The 20216-nt window shown below is 33.2% G+C and overlaps 1 protein-coding gene across 1 annotated transcript in view; it reads left to right on the top strand.

The window, feature by feature from the left end:
- Positions 1 to 19528, top strand: part of LOC137015164 (uncharacterized) — a 46167-nt gene extending 26639 nt beyond the window's left edge. The window contains exons 7-19 of the mRNA XM_067379926.1: positions 5633 to 5719; positions 5813 to 5905; positions 6101 to 6175; positions 6721 to 6834; positions 11317 to 11451; positions 13014 to 13097; positions 13367 to 13465; positions 13605 to 13685; positions 15613 to 15708; positions 15956 to 16054; positions 16536 to 16564; positions 16990 to 17046; positions 19223 to 19528. Coding sequence (XP_067236027.1) covers positions 5633 to 5719; positions 5813 to 5905; positions 6101 to 6175; positions 6721 to 6834; positions 11317 to 11451; positions 13014 to 13097; positions 13367 to 13465; positions 13605 to 13685; positions 15613 to 15708; positions 15956 to 16054; positions 16536 to 16564; positions 16990 to 17046; positions 19223 to 19357 — 1184 coding nt within the window. The 3' untranslated portion in view covers positions 19358 to 19528. The remainder of the gene's footprint in view (positions 1 to 5632; positions 5720 to 5812; positions 5906 to 6100; positions 6176 to 6720; positions 6835 to 11316; positions 11452 to 13013; positions 13098 to 13366; positions 13466 to 13604; positions 13686 to 15612; positions 15709 to 15955; positions 16055 to 16535; positions 16565 to 16989; positions 17047 to 19222) is intronic.
- The last annotated feature ends 688 nt before the right edge of the window (positions 19529 to 20216 follow it).

The raw sequence follows: 20216 nt of genomic DNA, 5'->3' as shown, positions 1-20216 counted from the left end.
ACATGGGTAACACTTTATAATAACTGCATGCTATGAAGCAGTAGTTAAGCATTAGTTAATAGTTAATTCATGGTTTATAAAGCATTAACAGACATTAGTAAGTAGTTTATAAATACAGCTATAAATGCTTTAATCTTGATTTATAAGCATATCTATAATGTGCTTAATAATTGTATTTTCATACTTTATTAATAATCAATTTATCATTTCTAAATTAAGTATTACATTATTCACAAACTAGTTATTCAGGAGTTGTCAGTAGTTCATTTAGGAAGTGTAAGCAAATGATGAATAAACTACAAGCATTAATTTATACATCTTATTATTTAGACACATAGTAATAGTTACTTAGTGTGTTAGTACATGCTTTATTAACACATATTCCTACTGTAATTCATGATTAATTCAGGTAATTATAAAACATTTAGAAGTGTTTAGTTAATTATTTTTGTGAGCTCATCTAAAGTGAGGACTATTTATGCTTTGTAAAGCTTTTATAAATGAGATTTAAAGGTTCAGTGATCTTCTGTACTGCTGTTCTCTAATGTTTTAAAGTTAGTACTGAGGTAGTTTTGACACTAGGAATATGTTAATAAAGCATTTATTAACACACTGAGTAACTAATACTATATGTCTAAATAATAAGATGCATAAATGTACATTTAAATATTTTATTAATCATTTAATTACACTTCCTAAATGATCTTATGAACCACTGACAACTCCTAAATAACTAGTTTGTGAATAATATAATACATAATTTAGAAATGATAAATTGATCATTAATAAAGTATGTAAATACAATTATTAAACTCATTATAGATATGCTTATAAATCAAAAACAAAGCATTTACAGCTGTATTTATAAACTGCTTACTAATGTCTATTAATGTTTTATAAATTATGAATTGACTATTTACTAATGCTTAAAGGATTAGTTCACTTTTAAATAAACTTTTCCCGATAATTTACTCACAGCCATGTCATCCAAGATGTTCATGTCTTTCTTTCTTCAGTCGAAAAGAAATGAAGGTTTTTGATGAAAACATTCCAGGATTTTTCTCCTTATAGTGGACTTCAATGGGCACCAAACAGTTGAAGGTCAAAATTAGTTTCACTGCAGCTTCAAATTGTTCTACACGATCCCAGATAAGAAATAAGGGTCTTATCTAGTGAAACCATTGCTCATTTTCTGAAAAAAATGAAAATTATATAAGTTTTAACCATAAATGCTCATCTTGAACTAGCTCTCTTCTTCTTCTTCTTTATTAGAATTCCAGCAGTGTAGACGCTGCTAAGTGTATTACTGCCCTCCACAGGTCAAAGTTTGAACTAATTGTTATATACTATTGAACTAGCATATTGCATATAACAATTAGTTCAAACTTTGACCTGTGGAGGGCAGTAATACACTTAGCAGTCTCTACACTGCTGGAATTCTAATAAAGAAGAAGAAGAAGAGAGCTAGTTCAAGATGAGCATTTCTGGTTAAAACTTATATAATTTTCAATTTTTTCAGAAAATGAGCGATGGTTTCACTAGATAAGACCCTTATTTCTCATCTGGGATCGTGTAGAACAATTTGAAGCTGCAGTGAAACTAATTTTGACCTTCAATCATTTGGTGCCCATTGAAGTCCACTATAAGGAGAAAAATCCTGGAATGTTTTCATCAAAAACTTTAATTTCTTTTCGACTGAAGAAAGAAAGACATGGACATCTTGGATGACATGGGGGTGAGTAAATTATCAGGAAAAGTTTATTTAAAAGTGAACTAATCCTTTAACTAATGCTTCATAGTGTGAGTTATTCTAAAGTGTTACCCATACGGTATATAATAAAATAATGCGTGGAAAAGAAACGGTCGGCAGTCTTATGAGTTTGATTCATTCATTTTGTGTTGTTAATTATATGATGCTGTGAGCAATTTAGCACCACTGCAATTACAGTTTCCCCTGCATTTGGTTGATTATTAGGGGCAAGAAAATTGATTATTTGTCAAATTCGAATGACGTTTTAGTATTTTTTGACAGTATGAGTGAGTTTAATTTGTTGATAGACCGATTGTTAATCTAGTTAATGATTTAATGCACTGAGCTCTGCAGTCAGAATGTTACTTTTAATTATTTTAAACCTAATTCCCAGTCAAATTAGAATGATTTCTTAGTTTTATATATCATTTGTGATTGCATTTTCTATAGATATGATCAGACATGCAGTCTACCAATGACATTAGAGTGACAGCACTAGAAACGCCCATGCAGAGAAAAAGTCACTGGCAGTGTGAACGGGGCTTCAGGAGGAGTTCAAAAAAGTAATTTTTTCAGAAAATTCAAAATGGAGGGAAAATTTTCATGACAGAAAATGATGCCATGTGGTGCAATTAAATCGCCTTGAGGCAAGGACTTTTGTTTCTAGCCCTTACGGTTAAAAAGTTATTAGCATAAATGTGAGTGCAAATTTGGACAGTTGGTGGCGCTAGAGAGACTGAGATGGAGACATCGTGTTGTTCCACATCCGTAAGACCTTTGTTCATCTTCAGAACACAAATTAAGATATTTTTGATGAAGTCTGAGATATTTCTGTCCCTCCATAGAGATCTAACGCAACTACCAGTTTCAAGGTCCAGAATAATAGGAAAGACATCATTAAAGTACTCCATGTGACTCCAGTGGTTTAACTTCAGTTTTATGAAGTGACATGTTTCATTTGCACAAAAAAACATAATTTACCACTTTACGAAAATATTGATCTGAAACGTGAGTTCACGAGAGCTTCACGACACATGCGTGTTGTGTTCAGACTCGCACATCAACTCATACATGCGTGAGTGTTCAGAAAGAGCACCACAACATATGCATTTTGTGTTCACATGTAATAATATGCTTTGGATAATATTTTATAAATATAGTGGTAATTTATGTTTTTTTGCACAAACAAAGCACTCGCATCACTTCATAAAACTGAGGTTAAACCACTGGAGTCACATGGTAAAGAGGTTGAGTCATTATTTGTTGAACTAACCCTTTAAAGGTAATTTACCCTTGCACAAATCAAACTGAACCAAGCAATTCTCAAACAACACAACTGGACGTTCATACAGCTACACATTTGTTCTAGACACACACATACAGAGTAAACTGAAGGGGTTCCAGACAAACCAGGTTGATGATGTGTATCATACCCAGAAGCAGGACACAAGCTGATGTGACTGAAGTCAGTTGATTCAAAACTAGAGATGCACTGATACTAAATTTCTCTGCCGATACCGATTGCCGATTATTCAGAATGATATCGTCCGATACCGACAGTTTGGTTTTTCTTAAGGAAAAAAAAATCTCCCAAATAATGTTGCAAACTATACAGGGAACCCCCTCATTTGGTACACTCAATATTAGAGGTTACTATTAACATCAGAAGTATTATATTCAGCTGCTGTTTATTTTCAGATATAATAATTACACTCAAATAAAAACTGAAATGTACAAAACTTAGTATCACATAAGGTAGTTTTCATAAGCACCTGTCTTCATGGCAAATTTGCACAAACATATAATTAACAGTAAATAAGCTCCTCTCTAGTGTTATTTGTAATATAAGTTTGATAGCTAAGGAACTGTGAACATTACCGCCTGAACTGAGGTGTTACAGCGATCTGACACGTCACATTTAAGAGCGTCAAAACGCCATTTATTGTTTGAATTTCATGATAAAATCCACAAAATTTGAAAACTGAAACTTTAATTCTTATCAGAAGTAATAAACACAAATCTTTTTGCGATTATTGGATGGGAGGCGCTACAAATAATATTTGATGTAGGGAAAAAAACGCAGACCTGGCAACTCTGGCTTGAACTACGGGTGATTCATAGGGTCAAAAAGAGCCTACTTTAACATCACTGTTTTTAAACTGTTAATGTGTTAAAATTCAACACAAGAGTGACTTCCTCCTTCTGAATAATGAACACCACCATGATGAGCTGCTCCTCAATCATCTGTCTGGTTATCCTAAAATAGTGAACATAGTTCCATTGCCTTAAGGGTCTTCAGGACACACTCTTCTCAGGTCAATGTTTCAGTCTGTGATAAAGCAACTTTGATTATTTTTCTTATTTAAAAAAAAGCTGAATAATCTGTAATAGGGAATCAGATTTTGCAGATATGCGATAGCAAAGGACAAGAAAATATAAACATTTACAGAACTAAAATAATTAGTATTAATGACTGGCCAGATTTACAATTAAGAAACGCATCTGAATCAGTCATTGATTTCATTTATCATTTAGTCTGAAAATAAACATGCATCAAATCATAAATGATCTTTACACCCTAATAAATTGGATCATTCTTGATTAAAGGGATATTTCACCCAAAAATGAAAACTAGCTGTTCATTTACTCACCCTCAGGCCGTCAAAGGAGACTTTTTTTTCTTCAGTAGAACAGTAAATATTTTTAGCTGGAACTGCAAGAGACTTTTTTCTTCAGAAGTTTTTTAGCTGATAGTTTTTTAACTGTGATCCTCTGTGATTCATATAATGCAAGTCAATGGCTACTGTCACTGTGAGAATAAAAAACAACATAAACAGGCAAAAAAAAATTATACAAAACAGATATTTTTCAGAAAAACAACAAAAAAAGTCGTGCATTTGAGAGTTGATGAATATTTTGGTTGGATAATTCCAAGTCTAAAGTTTGTTAATGAGGATAACATGCAAGTCAATAGACAGCATTAGATGGATTTTACTCAAACACGTCCAACCTAATTCATATTATCTATTAACAATTACAGCAGTTTTTATAGAAATTACTTGTTATTGCAAAGTTTCCTCAGTCGTCAAACAACATTGAAGAGCTTTAGATCCTAAACATTTTGCAGTATTTATAAGTGGAAAAAAAAAATGTTTGATGCAGTTCAAGTAATTAAGTAGTTGTGTAAATACTCTGCTATCACTATTAAAAAAATCATGATTTCTACTAGAAAACCCTAACATTTTTCCCCTGGATGAAGCACAACACCTCGAGCTAGTCAAATGAAGCTAGCCTTAAGTATTTTGTCTTTACTTACAGACTTTCTTCATCATTGTGGTCGAACAAATAGATGAATAAATCAGAGCTAACGTGACAAAGACAAATAAAAGAACAAACAACGATTACTTTAAAAACTCAATATTATAATGTGAGAATCTGACTTACACCCATATTCACTTCACAGTGTAGGGGGACCTTTGGGACGAAAAGGTTGAGAACCAGGTTATCTTCAGAAAATACACTGTAATTTAATGTTGTTTTTTAATCCTTTCCCCAACTAAACTAAGAGAATAAGAGAGGGTTGGAGAACCTTTAAAGAACTATACAGAGGCTTAACAGGTTCTCTAACGGTGTATATATCACCGCAAGAACCGCTGAAGAACCAACATTTGAGTGTAGTATAGCCATTTATGATATTACATTTGTGTTTCCATTACAGTTTGAGTTTGATTCATGAAGTTATAAGTGTAATAGGAAGAACAGAGATGTGTGTTTTAAATAAAACTGAATGGCTGATAATAGTTTAAATAATTAATAAATATTTAATTAAAGCATCATTTATCCATTTGACTGAATGTGAGTTATTTTGTCTTTTCTCTCCAGACACAGTGTTTCGTCTTCAGATGTTTCTCGTCTTCTGTCCAAATATTCTGATGTTTCTGTCTTTCCTCCTCTGGGGTTTTTCTGAAGGTCAGTGTTTCACTAATGATGGTTTATCAGTGCATTATGATTTATCATTCAAATATCTGTTTATATGTACAGTAATATCTGGTGTTGTTTCAGGATCTCTGTTTGAGTCGGTCTCTTGTTGTGCTCTTTATTTTCTGAGGCCTCTCATGTTGCTCTGGGCGGCTCCATATATCAATAACTTCACAGGTATGACTGATTTATTGTTATTCATAGATTAATATAGGATATGAATTATAATGTGCATATTGTTTTCAGATAAACCTACAGTAAAACCATTTTACATTAAAAAATGTTCAGTGTTTTATTGGCATTTGTGTTTCATTGTGTTGGTGTTGAAAATGATATTGTGGATGTAATTATTTCATCTTTTCTGTTTTACAGGCAAAATTGAATCATGGATTAGAAATTTGAGTTTTAGAACAGAATATATTGTTTTCTCAGGTGTATTTTACTCAGGTAAATAAATCCAGATGTAAATCAACAGTCATCATCATAAACACATTAAAATGCACATTAACAACTGAACAATAATTACATTTAAATGATGTGATATTCCCAGTATACTGCAGGAAATCATTAATACTCAGAAGTGTCTTGTGTTACTGTTGTATTTCTGTCAGTATATTCTACATGTTCAGTGCTGAATCTCTGTGTGACTCGACACATTATAATCTACACCAGTTAGTTATGAAAATATCGCATTAATTGTTACAGTAGACGTCATGTTAGTGACTGAACTAAAGCTACTTCTGAATGACATCTCAGCATGTGTCAGGGTCAGAGGTCATGTGATCAGCACAAAGGTCAAGGGTCAGAGGTCATAATCAGCACAAAGGTCAAGGGTCAGTATCAGAAGAGAGACTGACAGTTAAAGAATGTGTTGTAATGTTTGTATCAAAACATCTGTTCAATGAGGAGAGTTTTGTAATTCCTTTGATCTGTGTTTATATTTTGTTCTTCTATTTTAGTAATTGTTGTTTTTTTCTCTTTCTTTATTCCAGTTCTGTTTAAATCTGCCTTGGACAAAAGTCTGAATTACGCTGGATTTGAAGGTGTCATGATTATAGTCATGTTTGTGATTGTACTCCTGTTCAACCTCTTCTATATTATTTACAGTAAGTGTTTCCTTCATCAAGAGTCAGAAATGAGCAGAAATCATGTGTTACCAGATTAATGCTGTTTGAGTTACAAAATATACAAACCATAATATCAGACCTGATCTTCAGTTAATTGAAGCATTTCCATTAGACAATGTGTTTATATAGCAGATTATAATCAGTGTTTTACATGATAAAGAGAAAAAAATAAAATAAATAAAAGTGATGAAAGAATGGAAGGAAAAAAATAAAACAGAATAAATCAAAGTGACAGTGAATGTCACGGTCCAATAAAGGATGTGAACTGAAATGATGGCATGAATCAGGAGGTAAAGTTATTACTTTATCAAGTCTTAAAGGATTAGTTCACTTTCAAATTAATTTTCCTGATAATTTACTCACCTCCATGTCATCCAAGATGTCCATGTCTTTCTTTCTTCAGTCGAAAAGAAATGAAGGTTTTTGATGAAAACATTCCAGGATTATTCTCCTTATAGTGCACTTCACTGGCCTCCAAACGGTTGAAGGTCAAAATTACAGTTTACAGCAATTCCAAACGAGAAATAAGGGTCTTATCTAGCGAAACGATAAGTCATTTTCGAAAAAAAATTACAAATTATATACGTTTTAACCATAAATGCTCATCTTGAACTAGCTCTCTTCTTCTCTATTTGAATTCCAGCAGTGAATTCCAGACGCTGTTAAGTGTATTACTGCCCTCCTCAGGTCAAAGTTTGAACTAATTGTTATATACTTGCACTAGAATATTGTATATGACAATTTAGTAAATTAAATAGAGAAGATGAAGAAGGGAGCTAGTTCAAGATTAGCAATTATGGTTAAAATGTATAAATAAAAAAAAAAAAAAATGTTTTCTCTAGATAAGACCTTTATTCCTCATCTGGGATCGCTGTAAACTGTAATTTTGACCTTCAACCGTTTGGGCTCCATTTAAGTCCACTATATGAAGAAAAATCCTGGAATGATTTCCTCAAAAACCTTCATTTCTTTTCGACTGAAGAAAGAAAGACATGAACATCTGGGGGTGAGTAAATTATCAGGAAAATTTTATTTGAAAGTGAACTAATCCTTTAATTTTATTAAATCTCAGGCCATCGAGTGATTTAAAAACAGGACAGATTCTCCTTGTGCCTCTTCTGTCCACAGGACACTCAGTTATTCATGATAACACCATATTTAACAAATATATAAATATTAAATTAGTAATCAGTGTTGTGTGTGTTTCTGGTGTGTCTTCAGCTCTCTCTCACAGACACACTCAGCACTTTTATCATGATTTTCTCCTCAGGATTGAGCACACACTCTTATTGAGATGTTTTCAGATCACCTCAAGCCATTGATTCATTGATTCACGGTCTGGAAAACATGAAATAACAGATTTTTCAAATTGTGATTTCCAGGCCATGAAAAATCATGGAAATAAATAACTTTAAAGTGAAATATGGAGTAGTTTTGCTCAGCTATGAAATATTTTATCAGCATGTTTCAGTCTGTGTTGTTTTCCAAGTATAATCTGTGTGTATAGTTGAGTTTATGATTTTACATAAAAATATTATCTTTTTTATGTATGAGGGATAAAAGATTGCATGTTGTTTTTTGTTTAGTACTGTCCTGAATAAGATATTTCACATAGCAGGGTTTACATATAATCCATAAGACAAAATTTCAGCTGCATTTACTCAAATGAAGCAAAAGTTTACACACCCTTGATTGTGGATGTGTGTGGTTACCTGATGATCCACGACTGTTTGTTTTTGTTTTGTGATGGTTGTTCATGAGTCCCTGATCAGTTAAACTGAGCTCTGTTCTTCAGAAAAATCCTCCAAATTCTTCAGTTTTCCATCATCTTTTTATATTTGAACCCTTTTAGATCCGTCTTTTACACTGAGAATAACTGAGTGACTCAAACTCAACTATTACTGCACTGTAAAGAGATTGCTGTACATTTTACTGTAACTTACTGCAGCTGGATGCCAGTAATTTACTGTAAAATGTTTTACAGTATTGTTACTGTATTTTTTATTTACAGTATGTTGTACAGTACTGTACTTTAATTTACAGTATTACTATTATGTTGTCATTTACAGTATTAATACAGTCGAGTTTATTTTAATTTATTTTAGACAAAATAATTTTTAGCCTGAATAAAATGATCTAATTGTGGTGCAGCACTGTAAACCATATTTTTTTTTACCACGCCCCCCAAAAATTCATCTCCCAGGGATCATCTGTATCTTTAGCATGGCAAAAATAAACTGAAGGTTCAAACATCACTGAAGCTTGAAGGTCATTACGAGTCAGGGGGTGTAGACTTTTGCACAGGACGATTGGGGTGAATTGATCTTATTTTGTCATCTGGGAAACATGTAAATATCTGACTGAAGGGCAGAACTAAAGGAAGAAAATATGTGTAAACAAAACAAGAGCAGTCTCCATCAATCCTCCTGTTCATAAGTGTTCACCCCCGACTCTTGATGTGTTGAGTTGTGTTGTGTTGTGTTGTGTTGTGTTGTGTTGTGTTGTGTTGTGTTGTGTTGTGTTGAGCATCAGTGAATGTGTGCAGCTTTTGATCATCCAGATCAACACATGAATCAGGAGTATGTGAACTCTTGAACTGAGTTTTCTGTGTTCATTCAGTTATTGTTGAATACATGTAAACATCTGTTATGTGAAATAGCTTACTTTAAAATAGCAGTACTAAATAAAAACAAAATGCAATTTTTATGATCTGTTTTATTTTAAAAATAATAATAATAATAGTAATAATAACAATTTGTCAGATTCAAAAATCTGTGAATCATGAATCAAATCAAGTCTGACCAACCACTGAAAGATAATGCTGATGATTTTGCTTTCATATCTTTATGAGAAATATGATGTGAGGAACCAGCATTATCACAGCTCAACAAATCACTGATCTGAATATCTTTTGTTTAGTTTTACTTTTTAATGCACCATGCATTTATTTCAATATCTGAGCAGAGACACATTAAATGTTGTTTATAAGGTAATTCTGATGATTGTCATGATTCATGATTGTCATCTAATGGAATTACACTATTTACATTTGATATGAAATATAATAAAACATAGTGGTCAGACGGCTGTACACTCTGTGTACCACGAGAGGGCGCTTATTAATGCTGTTATAATTTTTACATGTTTTTAATTGATTATTAATCTATCTGTGTGTATATTCACACTCATGTCATATTGAGAAAACAAGAGAGAATGAGAATATATAAAGGTGTGTGTTTGTGTTGTAAAGTCAAACGGGATGAAAAGTAATCTGATTGGCTAGTTTAGTTTTGTTGCTTTTTCCACACACCTGAAATTACATTCATGTTTAAACCAGGCTCAAAATGAGTAAACGCTCTCTAAAACAGCTACTCTTGCTCTAAACGTTTGCAAAAAGGCCTAAAACTACTGAGTAGGGAAGGAGAAATGAAGCTTCTTAAATCTGTGAAAGGAAAAGATTCAGCATCAATATTGTGACAGTGAAAACAGCGCCATCTCGTGGCAGGTCAAATTCACAGCAGACTTAAACTCTAGTGTGCCGCTTTATCCTCTTCAGCACAAATAACAGCCTGACAACGCTAAAGGTGCTTAGTTTCTGATAATATAGTTCACATATTAAAGTGTGGCAACAAATTAAACGTAATAACAAAAACAATAATTATAATAATGCTAATTATAATAATACCTACAGAGTTGTTTGAGAGCAGGTAAATGGTGCTGTAATTATTATTCTGTTTATATATGATAATATAATATAGGCTACTACAGGCTTATATATAAATACACAAACACATAGAAGTGCTCAGATTTTCTAATGTGTGAACAGGAAAGAAACAGTCAAGACACAAGTATAGTATCTACGCAATAATTAATTTAATTGATTTTTTCAGACAGCAAAAAAAGGGCTCCCCCTGATTAGAGAGTTGTGATTACAGTGTTTTATTTATTAGTGTATAATTATAGAGATTTATTTTGGAGATTATATTTTTATATATTTATTACAGTCTTTATTACAGTATTTTTCAGTTGAATATATTAAACAATGATTGAATCAGCACAGCATCATGTTCATTTAATCTGATCAATAATCACAGTGTTTTTTACATTTACATTCACACTGAATTACACTCACTTGTGTATTACTTTCAAAATAAAGTGTCAGTATTTTGTCATAATGTCTTCATAATGACTTTAATGTGTGTAATATTCAGTGTTTTTGAGGACTGTAAATACTGAGTGTTTCCTTGTGTTGAAGATTTTGAGAGTATAATATGATATTTATTAATTTATATAGTTTTCAAGAGAAAACAGTGAATGACTGTGTTAACATTGTCTGTCCAAATTAAAACATCAATTAATGACGTTAGTTTACTTCTGTACTCATTGTTTATCATGACATTAATTTAAGATCAGATCAAACATTTGGACTGATTTATTAATTGTTGTTTTTTTCTTATACAGCATTGGTGAGATTAATAGGGAATGTAAGTCAACGGATCATTACTATATTCAGGGTTCTGGCTGGAATAATCTTTAATGTTCTGCCTTCACTTCAATTCATCCTCATGTTTTATGCCTTTGGAGCTGCTAGGGGAGGTGAGTTTACATTAATATTTACATTCATTTATGAGCAATAGTGCAGGAAAACATTATTCAACAATATTAAAATCAGATCAAGAGAAATCTGTGGAAACTGTCCAGTTATTTTCCAGATGTGTCTGAGATGTTACTGCTTCATTCATTCACACTCATTAAAATATATTGATCTGATTAATTCATTAATTACAGTTTATATGAGTGTGGAAGAAGAAAAAGAGAAGTTTTTGTATAACACACCTTTTAAATATTACAGTATCTTTGAAATGTATAGCACTTATTTCAGACAAGTTCATTTGATCACCACAAATTAATGTGCAAAATTCACACTGATGTCCATGTAACTTTGTACTTGACATTAATTTATACAGTTTATGAATATGTAGTAAATTTCTAAACTACACATACTGCAAAAACACTAAATGACAGATAAATATAGTTAAATATAGTTAAAACAAGATGTGTGAAAATTAAAACAATTAAAACCAAAGTGCAAAACAACATAAAAGAAGAGGAAAACAACAACACAAACAACTGACAGTAAAATAAAATATATATCATTAAAGAATATACTAAATGTACAAGTAAGAGTAAATAAAGGTAATAGTGATCAAATATGAAATATTAATTATTCCAGAAAGCAGGTCATGTGACACACCTAAGAGTAAGTGAGCAGATAACCTCCACTTTCTGCTCCAAAAACTGAGGTAATTTTCAGGGTATGTGAGTAACCATAGCAACTCACTCTCTGAACATAACCTGCTCCGATCATGATCCAGGGTTAGTTTAGGGTTAGTTTATTCTTCAGAGGTGTTCAGTGTTAGTTTAGGGTTAGTTTATTCTTCAGAGGTGTTCAGTGTTAGTTTAGGGTTAGTTTATTCTTCAGAGGTGTTCAGCGCATGTGTGATCTACTGATGAGACTCCAGTGGGCGTGACAGACTGAGAGAGAGAGAGTATCGATATATATTAATTATAAAGCACTATTATAACAAGGTAATGTTTAAATGTTTATTTAATTCTAATATATTTATTATTTACTTTGTCATCTCACACATAATGGATCTACATTCAAATGTTTATTTAATAATGTATTTTAATGAAACAATTATGTCTTATTATTAGCATTAAACAAACATTATAATTCTTCTGAGTGATTAAAGAATCAATATTAAACAAAAAGATTGAAAACGCTGTTATTGCACAACCACACGGTGGCGATATTCACTAAGTGTGTAAATCTCCATTAAACAAAAGAAGAAGGAAGTAGAATGGCGCGCTTTTTCTCAGCGTCTGTTTCCATGGAGACTCGTGCATTCGTCACTCTGTTGATAATGTCACTGTGTTTAACCGGGAACAGACTCTGTGTTTGCTGAACTCACTCCTGAACGCGTTTACCCTGTTTACCCTCATGTTTTACACTGCTGAACATAAAACCATTTCATCTGACAGGCAGAATACTGTAAATATGATGAGTGATGGATCTCATTATACACTGAATCATGTGTGAATGAGTCTGTCAGTGAATCTCAGTATAATATAATCATCTAATCTTCTGTTTTCAGGATTCATCATTGTTGCAGTTTTACCAGTGTTTCTCACAGTGACAAATTACGATTGGGACGCAGTATGTGGTCAACAGATGGGCTGTAAGTGTTTGACGAATTATGATCTGATCCTGATATAAACACTCATAACTCATGACATCACATAATGACATCAAGATTTGGCTCGTGTCATTATGAATGTCTGATCTTTAAAGATTTTGAGTGAGAGCAGAAATACTTCCAGTGATTTCATAATAATCTGTGTTCAAATGTTTTGTGAGATGTTTTATATGGTCTTGATTTTATTCAGTCAGTGTCAAACACAGATATGCACTTCTTTTTAAACTAATATTATTAAACATGTTTTTCAGGTTCACCTTCGGTCAGGAGATCAGTTTATTTAACTCTCATGTTATTGGTCAATGCTGTACTGGTCTATTTCTACATCATCTCTCTGGAAAATGAAAAGGGTACGATAATATAAAATTATATATCTGAAGCATATCTTACATTAATGCTAAAGTGTACTATAGTTAAGTGTCTGTCTGTCAGTTAATGAACACTTTACAGAAACTGTTACCATGACGATGATGATGTGTTTGTGTTCAGATCGTGTGGGATGGATCTGTGTGATTGTGTTTCTTCAGTTACTCTGGGCAGTGGTGAACTTCACACGCTCACTTGATTATGGTACAGTATCAATCATCTGATCATCTATCAGCTCTAGTTTATTCTCTTCTGAAGAGAGATTGAGTCTCTACACTGTACCATTATCATAAAGACTGTGAAATTATACAGTTAAAACCTGTTAACAGTAAGTTCATAAACGGTGAAAAACTGTTTCTTTTTCCTTGTCAGTTATGTGCATTAGGGCTTCATGTTACATGTAATGTTGTTAACTGCATTATTTCAGTCAAGTCATCTTCATTTCTATAGCGCTTTTTACAATCCAGATTGTTTCAAAGCAGATTCACAGTGACATTAATGGACAGAGATTGTTTTAACTTCACAACAGATCTAAGAAAATACTATTATAGAGCTAAAGTCGTTTTTTGATTGAATCACTTCCGTTGTAAAAATGGTTCATTATTACTTTAGGGGCCGCTTATATGACACCTTTCCCACTGAAAACTGAATACCTTTAATGCATTCTTGCCATTTATTTATGTGTTTAGTCTATAGGTTTGTGTGTTTGAGTGAGTGTGTGTGTGCAGAAGCTCGGTCTTTTTTTAAAAAGTGATATTGCCAAATTACTTTACTGGTCCACATAATACAGAAAAATTAGTTGTGTCCGCGGATCTATGCAAACTGGCATAATTTTGATAATGTTTTATCTATGCATAGGGAAAGGAAAGGGAAGGAGGCCTTCGCAGGGGATAGATTAAATTAAATGTCAGGGCTGTGTTATCAACAGCAGGTCCTTCATCTCAGCTGGATACGGCCCGGATCCGGTTGACTACGGTGAACCTCGGGATAAACAGAAAGACTAATATTAGCGTAGATGCCATTCTTCTTCTGATGTAACGAGTACATCTGGTGTTATAGGAAGTGTTCCCAGTTCCGGCTGACCTAATTTATGCAGCCTAATAATCCTTTAACGGATTTGAAAATATAAATTGATAATGTGTTATGTGTATGCCAGGTTAAAGAGATGCGTTTTTAGTCTAGATTTAAACTGACAGAATGTGTCTGCATCCCGAACAAAGCTAGGAAGATTGTTCCAGAGTTTAGGTGCCAAATAGGAGAAGGATCTACCGCCTGCAGTTGATTTTGATATTATAGGTATTATCAGCTGGCCTGAACTCTGAGATCGCAATAAACGTGAAGGACTATAATGATTTAAGAGCTCGCTTAGGTACTGGGGAGCTAAACCAGCAGAACAACCACCCAGTAGAGCGTTACAGTAATCTAGCCTTGAGGTCATGAACGCATGAACTAACATGCATTAATCTGTGCATTATCAGTGTCCTGCATGTTTCACTCAACCCTGTTACTTCTGACATGACTTTCCTCCTTTGAAAACAGAGGTTCATCATGATGGTGTTCAGTGTTTGTGTGAATGACACTCTGAGCAGCTTCTGTATATTAATATTTACTTCATCAGCTTGTGATGAACTTTGAACTCTCTCGTCACCTCCTGTGTTTTATGGTATTTTAGTTCTGGTATATTAACATTATACCAGTTAATGAAATACAGGTTTTACTGTAAGTTTAAGTTAAATCCATAAATCCTGAAACGCTGAAGCCATATTTTTTATAGTGAAGTTCAGACAGCCTCAGCTGCTGTTTTTATTTTACTGTAATATTTCACTGTGAATGAATGATGAAAAACATTATTATTGTACAGTATATTTTTGTATAATTTATTATTCATTATTAGTTTCACACTCCAAACAGACTAAGAGTCAGATTTAGAAAGAAGTTGAGATTTGTTTTTCTTGATATGTGCTTTTTTTCTGTAGTGGTTGTTAATGTGGTTTCATCTGATCTAATGGTGATATTATTTTTTATCATCTGATCTAATGGTGATGATATTTTTATCATCTGATCTAATGGTGATGATATTAACTGTATATTTGATCTAATGGTGATGATATTGTATTATTTGATCTTCCAGTTCTTCCTCGTCTTGTTCCTGTGTATGTGTTTGGATCAGTCGGTGTTGTTGTACTGAACTCTGTTGCTCTGATGACTGAACTGATACTGAAAACAGGTGAACGAACACTTCAACATCAGTAATATATCTGCATATAAACCATGAACTCTGTATTAAATACATATAAACTAATACAGCATTTTAATCTGAACTGAGTGGTAAAATCTGTGAAGCAGAAATCGGATTTATCTCAGCTATTATTCTCATTTTCATTCACATATATGAATTTGGAGCAATAATAATCCTCACAATCAGCTGTTCATGCTGTAAATAAAATGAAACTGTTGCTTCTTCTCATCCTCAGTTAATGGTGAAGGTGCATTTGGAGATCTGAGGATCATCGTCTTTTCCTCTGAATTCATCTTCACTTTATTTCTGATGGTTTTAATGGCATTTGAACCCTGTGAGTATAACCTGAACTTAAAGACAATTAAATTAATTACATTCACTTCAGCTGTTTTGATGCCTCATTTATTTTCATTTTAAAATATGACCACATATGTGACCAATCATCTGTCTTCTCAGGGAATAAATGATCAGTTTTGTGTTGTGATGACTGATGAATCTCACAGTTTACAGCAGAAAAACACTCATTATAACTCATTCACAGTTTCACTACTATTTATTGTGGTCTTTGAGGACATCAGTAAATATGTTTCTGCTGTTTTTATAATGATAATGACTCATATTGACTCTAAAAAACTGAAGCCCTCAATCTTCAACACACTGAACACAATTAAATTCATTGAGATGTATCTAGACTGGATATTTGAAGGTTTATTTTTCTTTGTTTAATCCAGGACTCATCTATTATCCAGTCTGACATGTTCTGAATCTGAATAATCCTGTAAATCTCTTTTCCTCCTCTGTCTCTGAACTCACAGGGATCACACCATGTCTGGAGTCATGTCAGGTTAGTGTCATTTTTAATGTAAATCAGATTTTATTAATTCACTTGATGTTAAAGGTGCACTCAGTGATTTATGTTCATGTTTCTCTGACTGAAGTCTTCATACAGACACACATCAGTGTAAAAATATGTATTTATATAAATTAAAAGATCTTGTTCAGTACAGCTCTGTTGAGGCGTTTCTGAGATAAAGTGAGCAGTATTCAGCTGGTCATGTGATCTCAGTATGGCCACCATGAGCCGAGAGAAAACACCTTATGTGGAAGAAAACAGTTTCTTCCCGACTCTACATCATTTAAACTGGATTTGTCAAATGTGCTATTCTTTACTTTAAACATGGACAGAATTACAGACTGCACCTTTAAATAGTGTCAGAAACACATTTAGTGTAGATCTGTGTGTAAATGAATGTATTGTCATGAACACAGAAGGCAATAAAGTCTCGTCGAACTCCAGCCGCTGGATCACAGAATCAGGAATCTCAGGTCAGTGTCAGAATTATGGTGGATTTGAACACTTCTTCAGAGATGTTGTTTCTCAGTCCTGCTCCTGGAGAACATCAGCACTTTATCTGACACAAACCACTTCAGATAATTACAGACATGATCGCTTCACTTAGTTTTGTCGTGGTCACGAGATATTAATTCGTGGGAACATGATAATAAGTTGTGGCCTCGAGATCCTATGTTGAGGGAACGATATCTATTAGGTTAACTGTGTAAACAACCTGCGTAACCATAGCAACCTGGAATTATCAGAAATTTTAGACCTATAATAATATTTACATTTTAATTAAGAAAATGCGTGGAATTAAAGGGTTCGTTCACCCAAAAATGAAATTGTTGTCATTAATTACTCACCCTCATGTCGTTCCACACCTGTAAGACCTTTGTTAATCTTCAGAACACAAATCAAAATATTTTTGATGAAATCCGATGGCTCAGTGAGGCCTTCATAGCCAGCAATGACATTTCCTCTCTCAAGATCCATTAATGTACTAAAAACATATTTAAATCAGTTCATGTGAGTACAGTGGTTCAATATTAATATTATAAAGTGACGAGAATATTTTTGGTGCGCCAAAAAAAACTAAAATAACAACTTATATAGTCATGGACGATTTCAAAACACTGCTTCAGAAGCTTCGGAGCGTTATGAATCAGCGTATCGAATCTGCTGTTCGGAGCACCAAAGTCACGTGATTTCAGCAATTTGACTCACGATCCGAATCATGATTCAATACACTGATTCATAACGCTCCAAAGCTTCCTGAAGCAGTGTTTTGAAATCGTCCATGACTATATAAGTTGTTATTTTAGTTTTTTTTGGCGCACCAAAAATATTCTCGTCACTTTATAATATTAATATTGAACCACTGTACTCACATGAACTGAATTAAATATGTTTTTAGTACCTTTATGGATCTTGAGAGAGGAAATGTGCAGACCTCACAGAGCCATCGGATTTCATCAAAAATATCTTAATTTGTGCTCTGAAGATGAACGAAGGTCTTACGGGTGTGGAACGACATGAGGGTGAGTAATAAAAGACAGAATTTTCATTTTTGGGTGAACTAACCCTTTAATGAATGATTATATTAACATATTACCTATTGAGTGTGATGTGCCTAAACAGCATTCGAATGAAGTTTTTCAATAAATGTTACAAGAATATGGCGTGTACATTTTTATCTCTCAGTCTTTTAAATCCATTCACTGATTGTTTATTTTTATTTAATATTTTATATTATTATCATTATTATTACCAGGCCTATTGGTTACATTTTTTTATTCATTGCAATGGATTTGCTTTATTTTCCCCTTTAATACTCTTTATCTTAATCTATCTTAATTTAGTTTTTTTTATTTGTGTGTGTGTGTGTATATATATATATATATATATATATATATATATATATATATATATATAATGCACCATATGTAAGTTATGTATTATCTTATAGTCTACTTACAGTACCAATATAGCCAGTGTTTTTTCATGCCAATAAAGCATTGATTATATTACTTGATTTCTGCTTGTATTTTACTATACTTGTATTTTATTAAGTTCACTTTATGGGAATTTATCATATTCATTTTATTTAGGTTTAAAGGGCATAATAATAATTATAATATTAATAATAATAATAATAAATAAAGACATGATCAGTGAATGGATTTAAAACGCTGTGAGATGGGATGAATAAAAATGTTTCCTTGTAGGCCTTTATTAGTTAATGTTCTTACATATTCTTTTATTATGTATTAATAACAAACTTCATTTGAATGCCGTCTATAGGCAACATCGCGTGTTTTAAAATGAAAATATATCATTACCTCAACATAGGATCTCGAGGCCATGACTTCACATCGCGTGTCACCACGACAAAACTAAGTGAACTGAACATGTTCCCTCCCCCTGAAATATCTGTAACACCACATCCTGATCATCTGCACAAACAGTACTATATTATATACTAGAGTTATACTGTACTAAAGTTAGCAGCAGCAGGTCATGTGACTTAGAAGCGTTTGCTGTTTTTAAGTTAAAGGAAATTACGTTTCTATGTGGTAAAACTGTTATAATGAGGAGACTCCAGGAGCAGGACTGAGAAACACTGCTGTGATACTGTTGTTAAAACATGTCTTATTCTGAACCCAGAATGCAGCAGCTTCTGATGAACCTCCAGCCGCTGGATCAAACCAGAACCAGAACACAGCAGAATCACTGGAGATGAATCCTCTACTAAATCAAGATCAAGAGACTCAGCCGGATTCAGTGGTTTCACAGGCATGATCTGTGATCTTCTTCATTTGTTATTGAGGCCGTTTTTTATAATGTACATTTTCTTAGTTTTGTAAATATCTGTAAATATTGTTCTTTTGTGTAACATTGTGCTTTATTTCATATGATGTAAATATATACAATAAATGTAAATGTTTATAAATGGCAATAAAACAAACTGACTGCTCAGTGTGTGTAATGTGCTCAGTACACAGAACATCAAGGAGACTTTCTACAGTCACTAATATGAGCAGTATACTGTATGGAAATACTGTATCCCACAATGCAATGTGTTTCACTTGATTTTCCATTTCCAGCGTGATCAAAGAACCAGAAACCCAACATGATTTTTAACATCTCTCTCATTAATTGATCAGACTGCCAGAAGGTGTTATAGTAATTCTGATCAGTGAGATGTGTTTCTACTCATTATTTATGTGGTGAACCAGTCAATATAAATATTGTTAAAACTGCAGATCAATTGTCTGCTGAGCATTTTACCCAGGAGTCCCAGGATGTCCTTCAGAAAGAGTAGGGCTGTAACCCAACATCCTGGCCAGATTTGCCCATTGGTCTCTGACCATCATGGCCTCCTAATCATCCCCAAAAACTGATTGGCTTCATCACTGTCTCCTCTCCATCAATAATCTGGTGTGTGGTGGGTGTTCTGGCACAATATGGCTGCCGTCATCATCAGGTGATGCTGCACATTGGTGGGGGTTGAGGAGATTCCCCCTTCAATATGTAAAGTGCTTTGAGTGCCCAGAAAAGTGCTATATAAATGTAAGGAATTATTAAGTTGAACTGCTTGCAGGAAACTAATGACATTTGGTACAAAGATAGAGGACAAAATCAACATTAACCACAGCAA

The sequence above is a fragment of the Chanodichthys erythropterus genome, chromosome 3, assembly GCF_024489055.1.
Source record: "Chanodichthys erythropterus isolate Z2021 chromosome 3, ASM2448905v1, whole genome shotgun sequence".
Classification (NCBI taxonomy): Eukaryota; Metazoa; Chordata; class Actinopteri; order Cypriniformes; family Xenocyprididae; genus Chanodichthys; species Chanodichthys erythropterus.
Note: the sequence above shows the minus strand (reverse complement) of the source record. Positions and strands in the feature narration are given on the sequence as shown.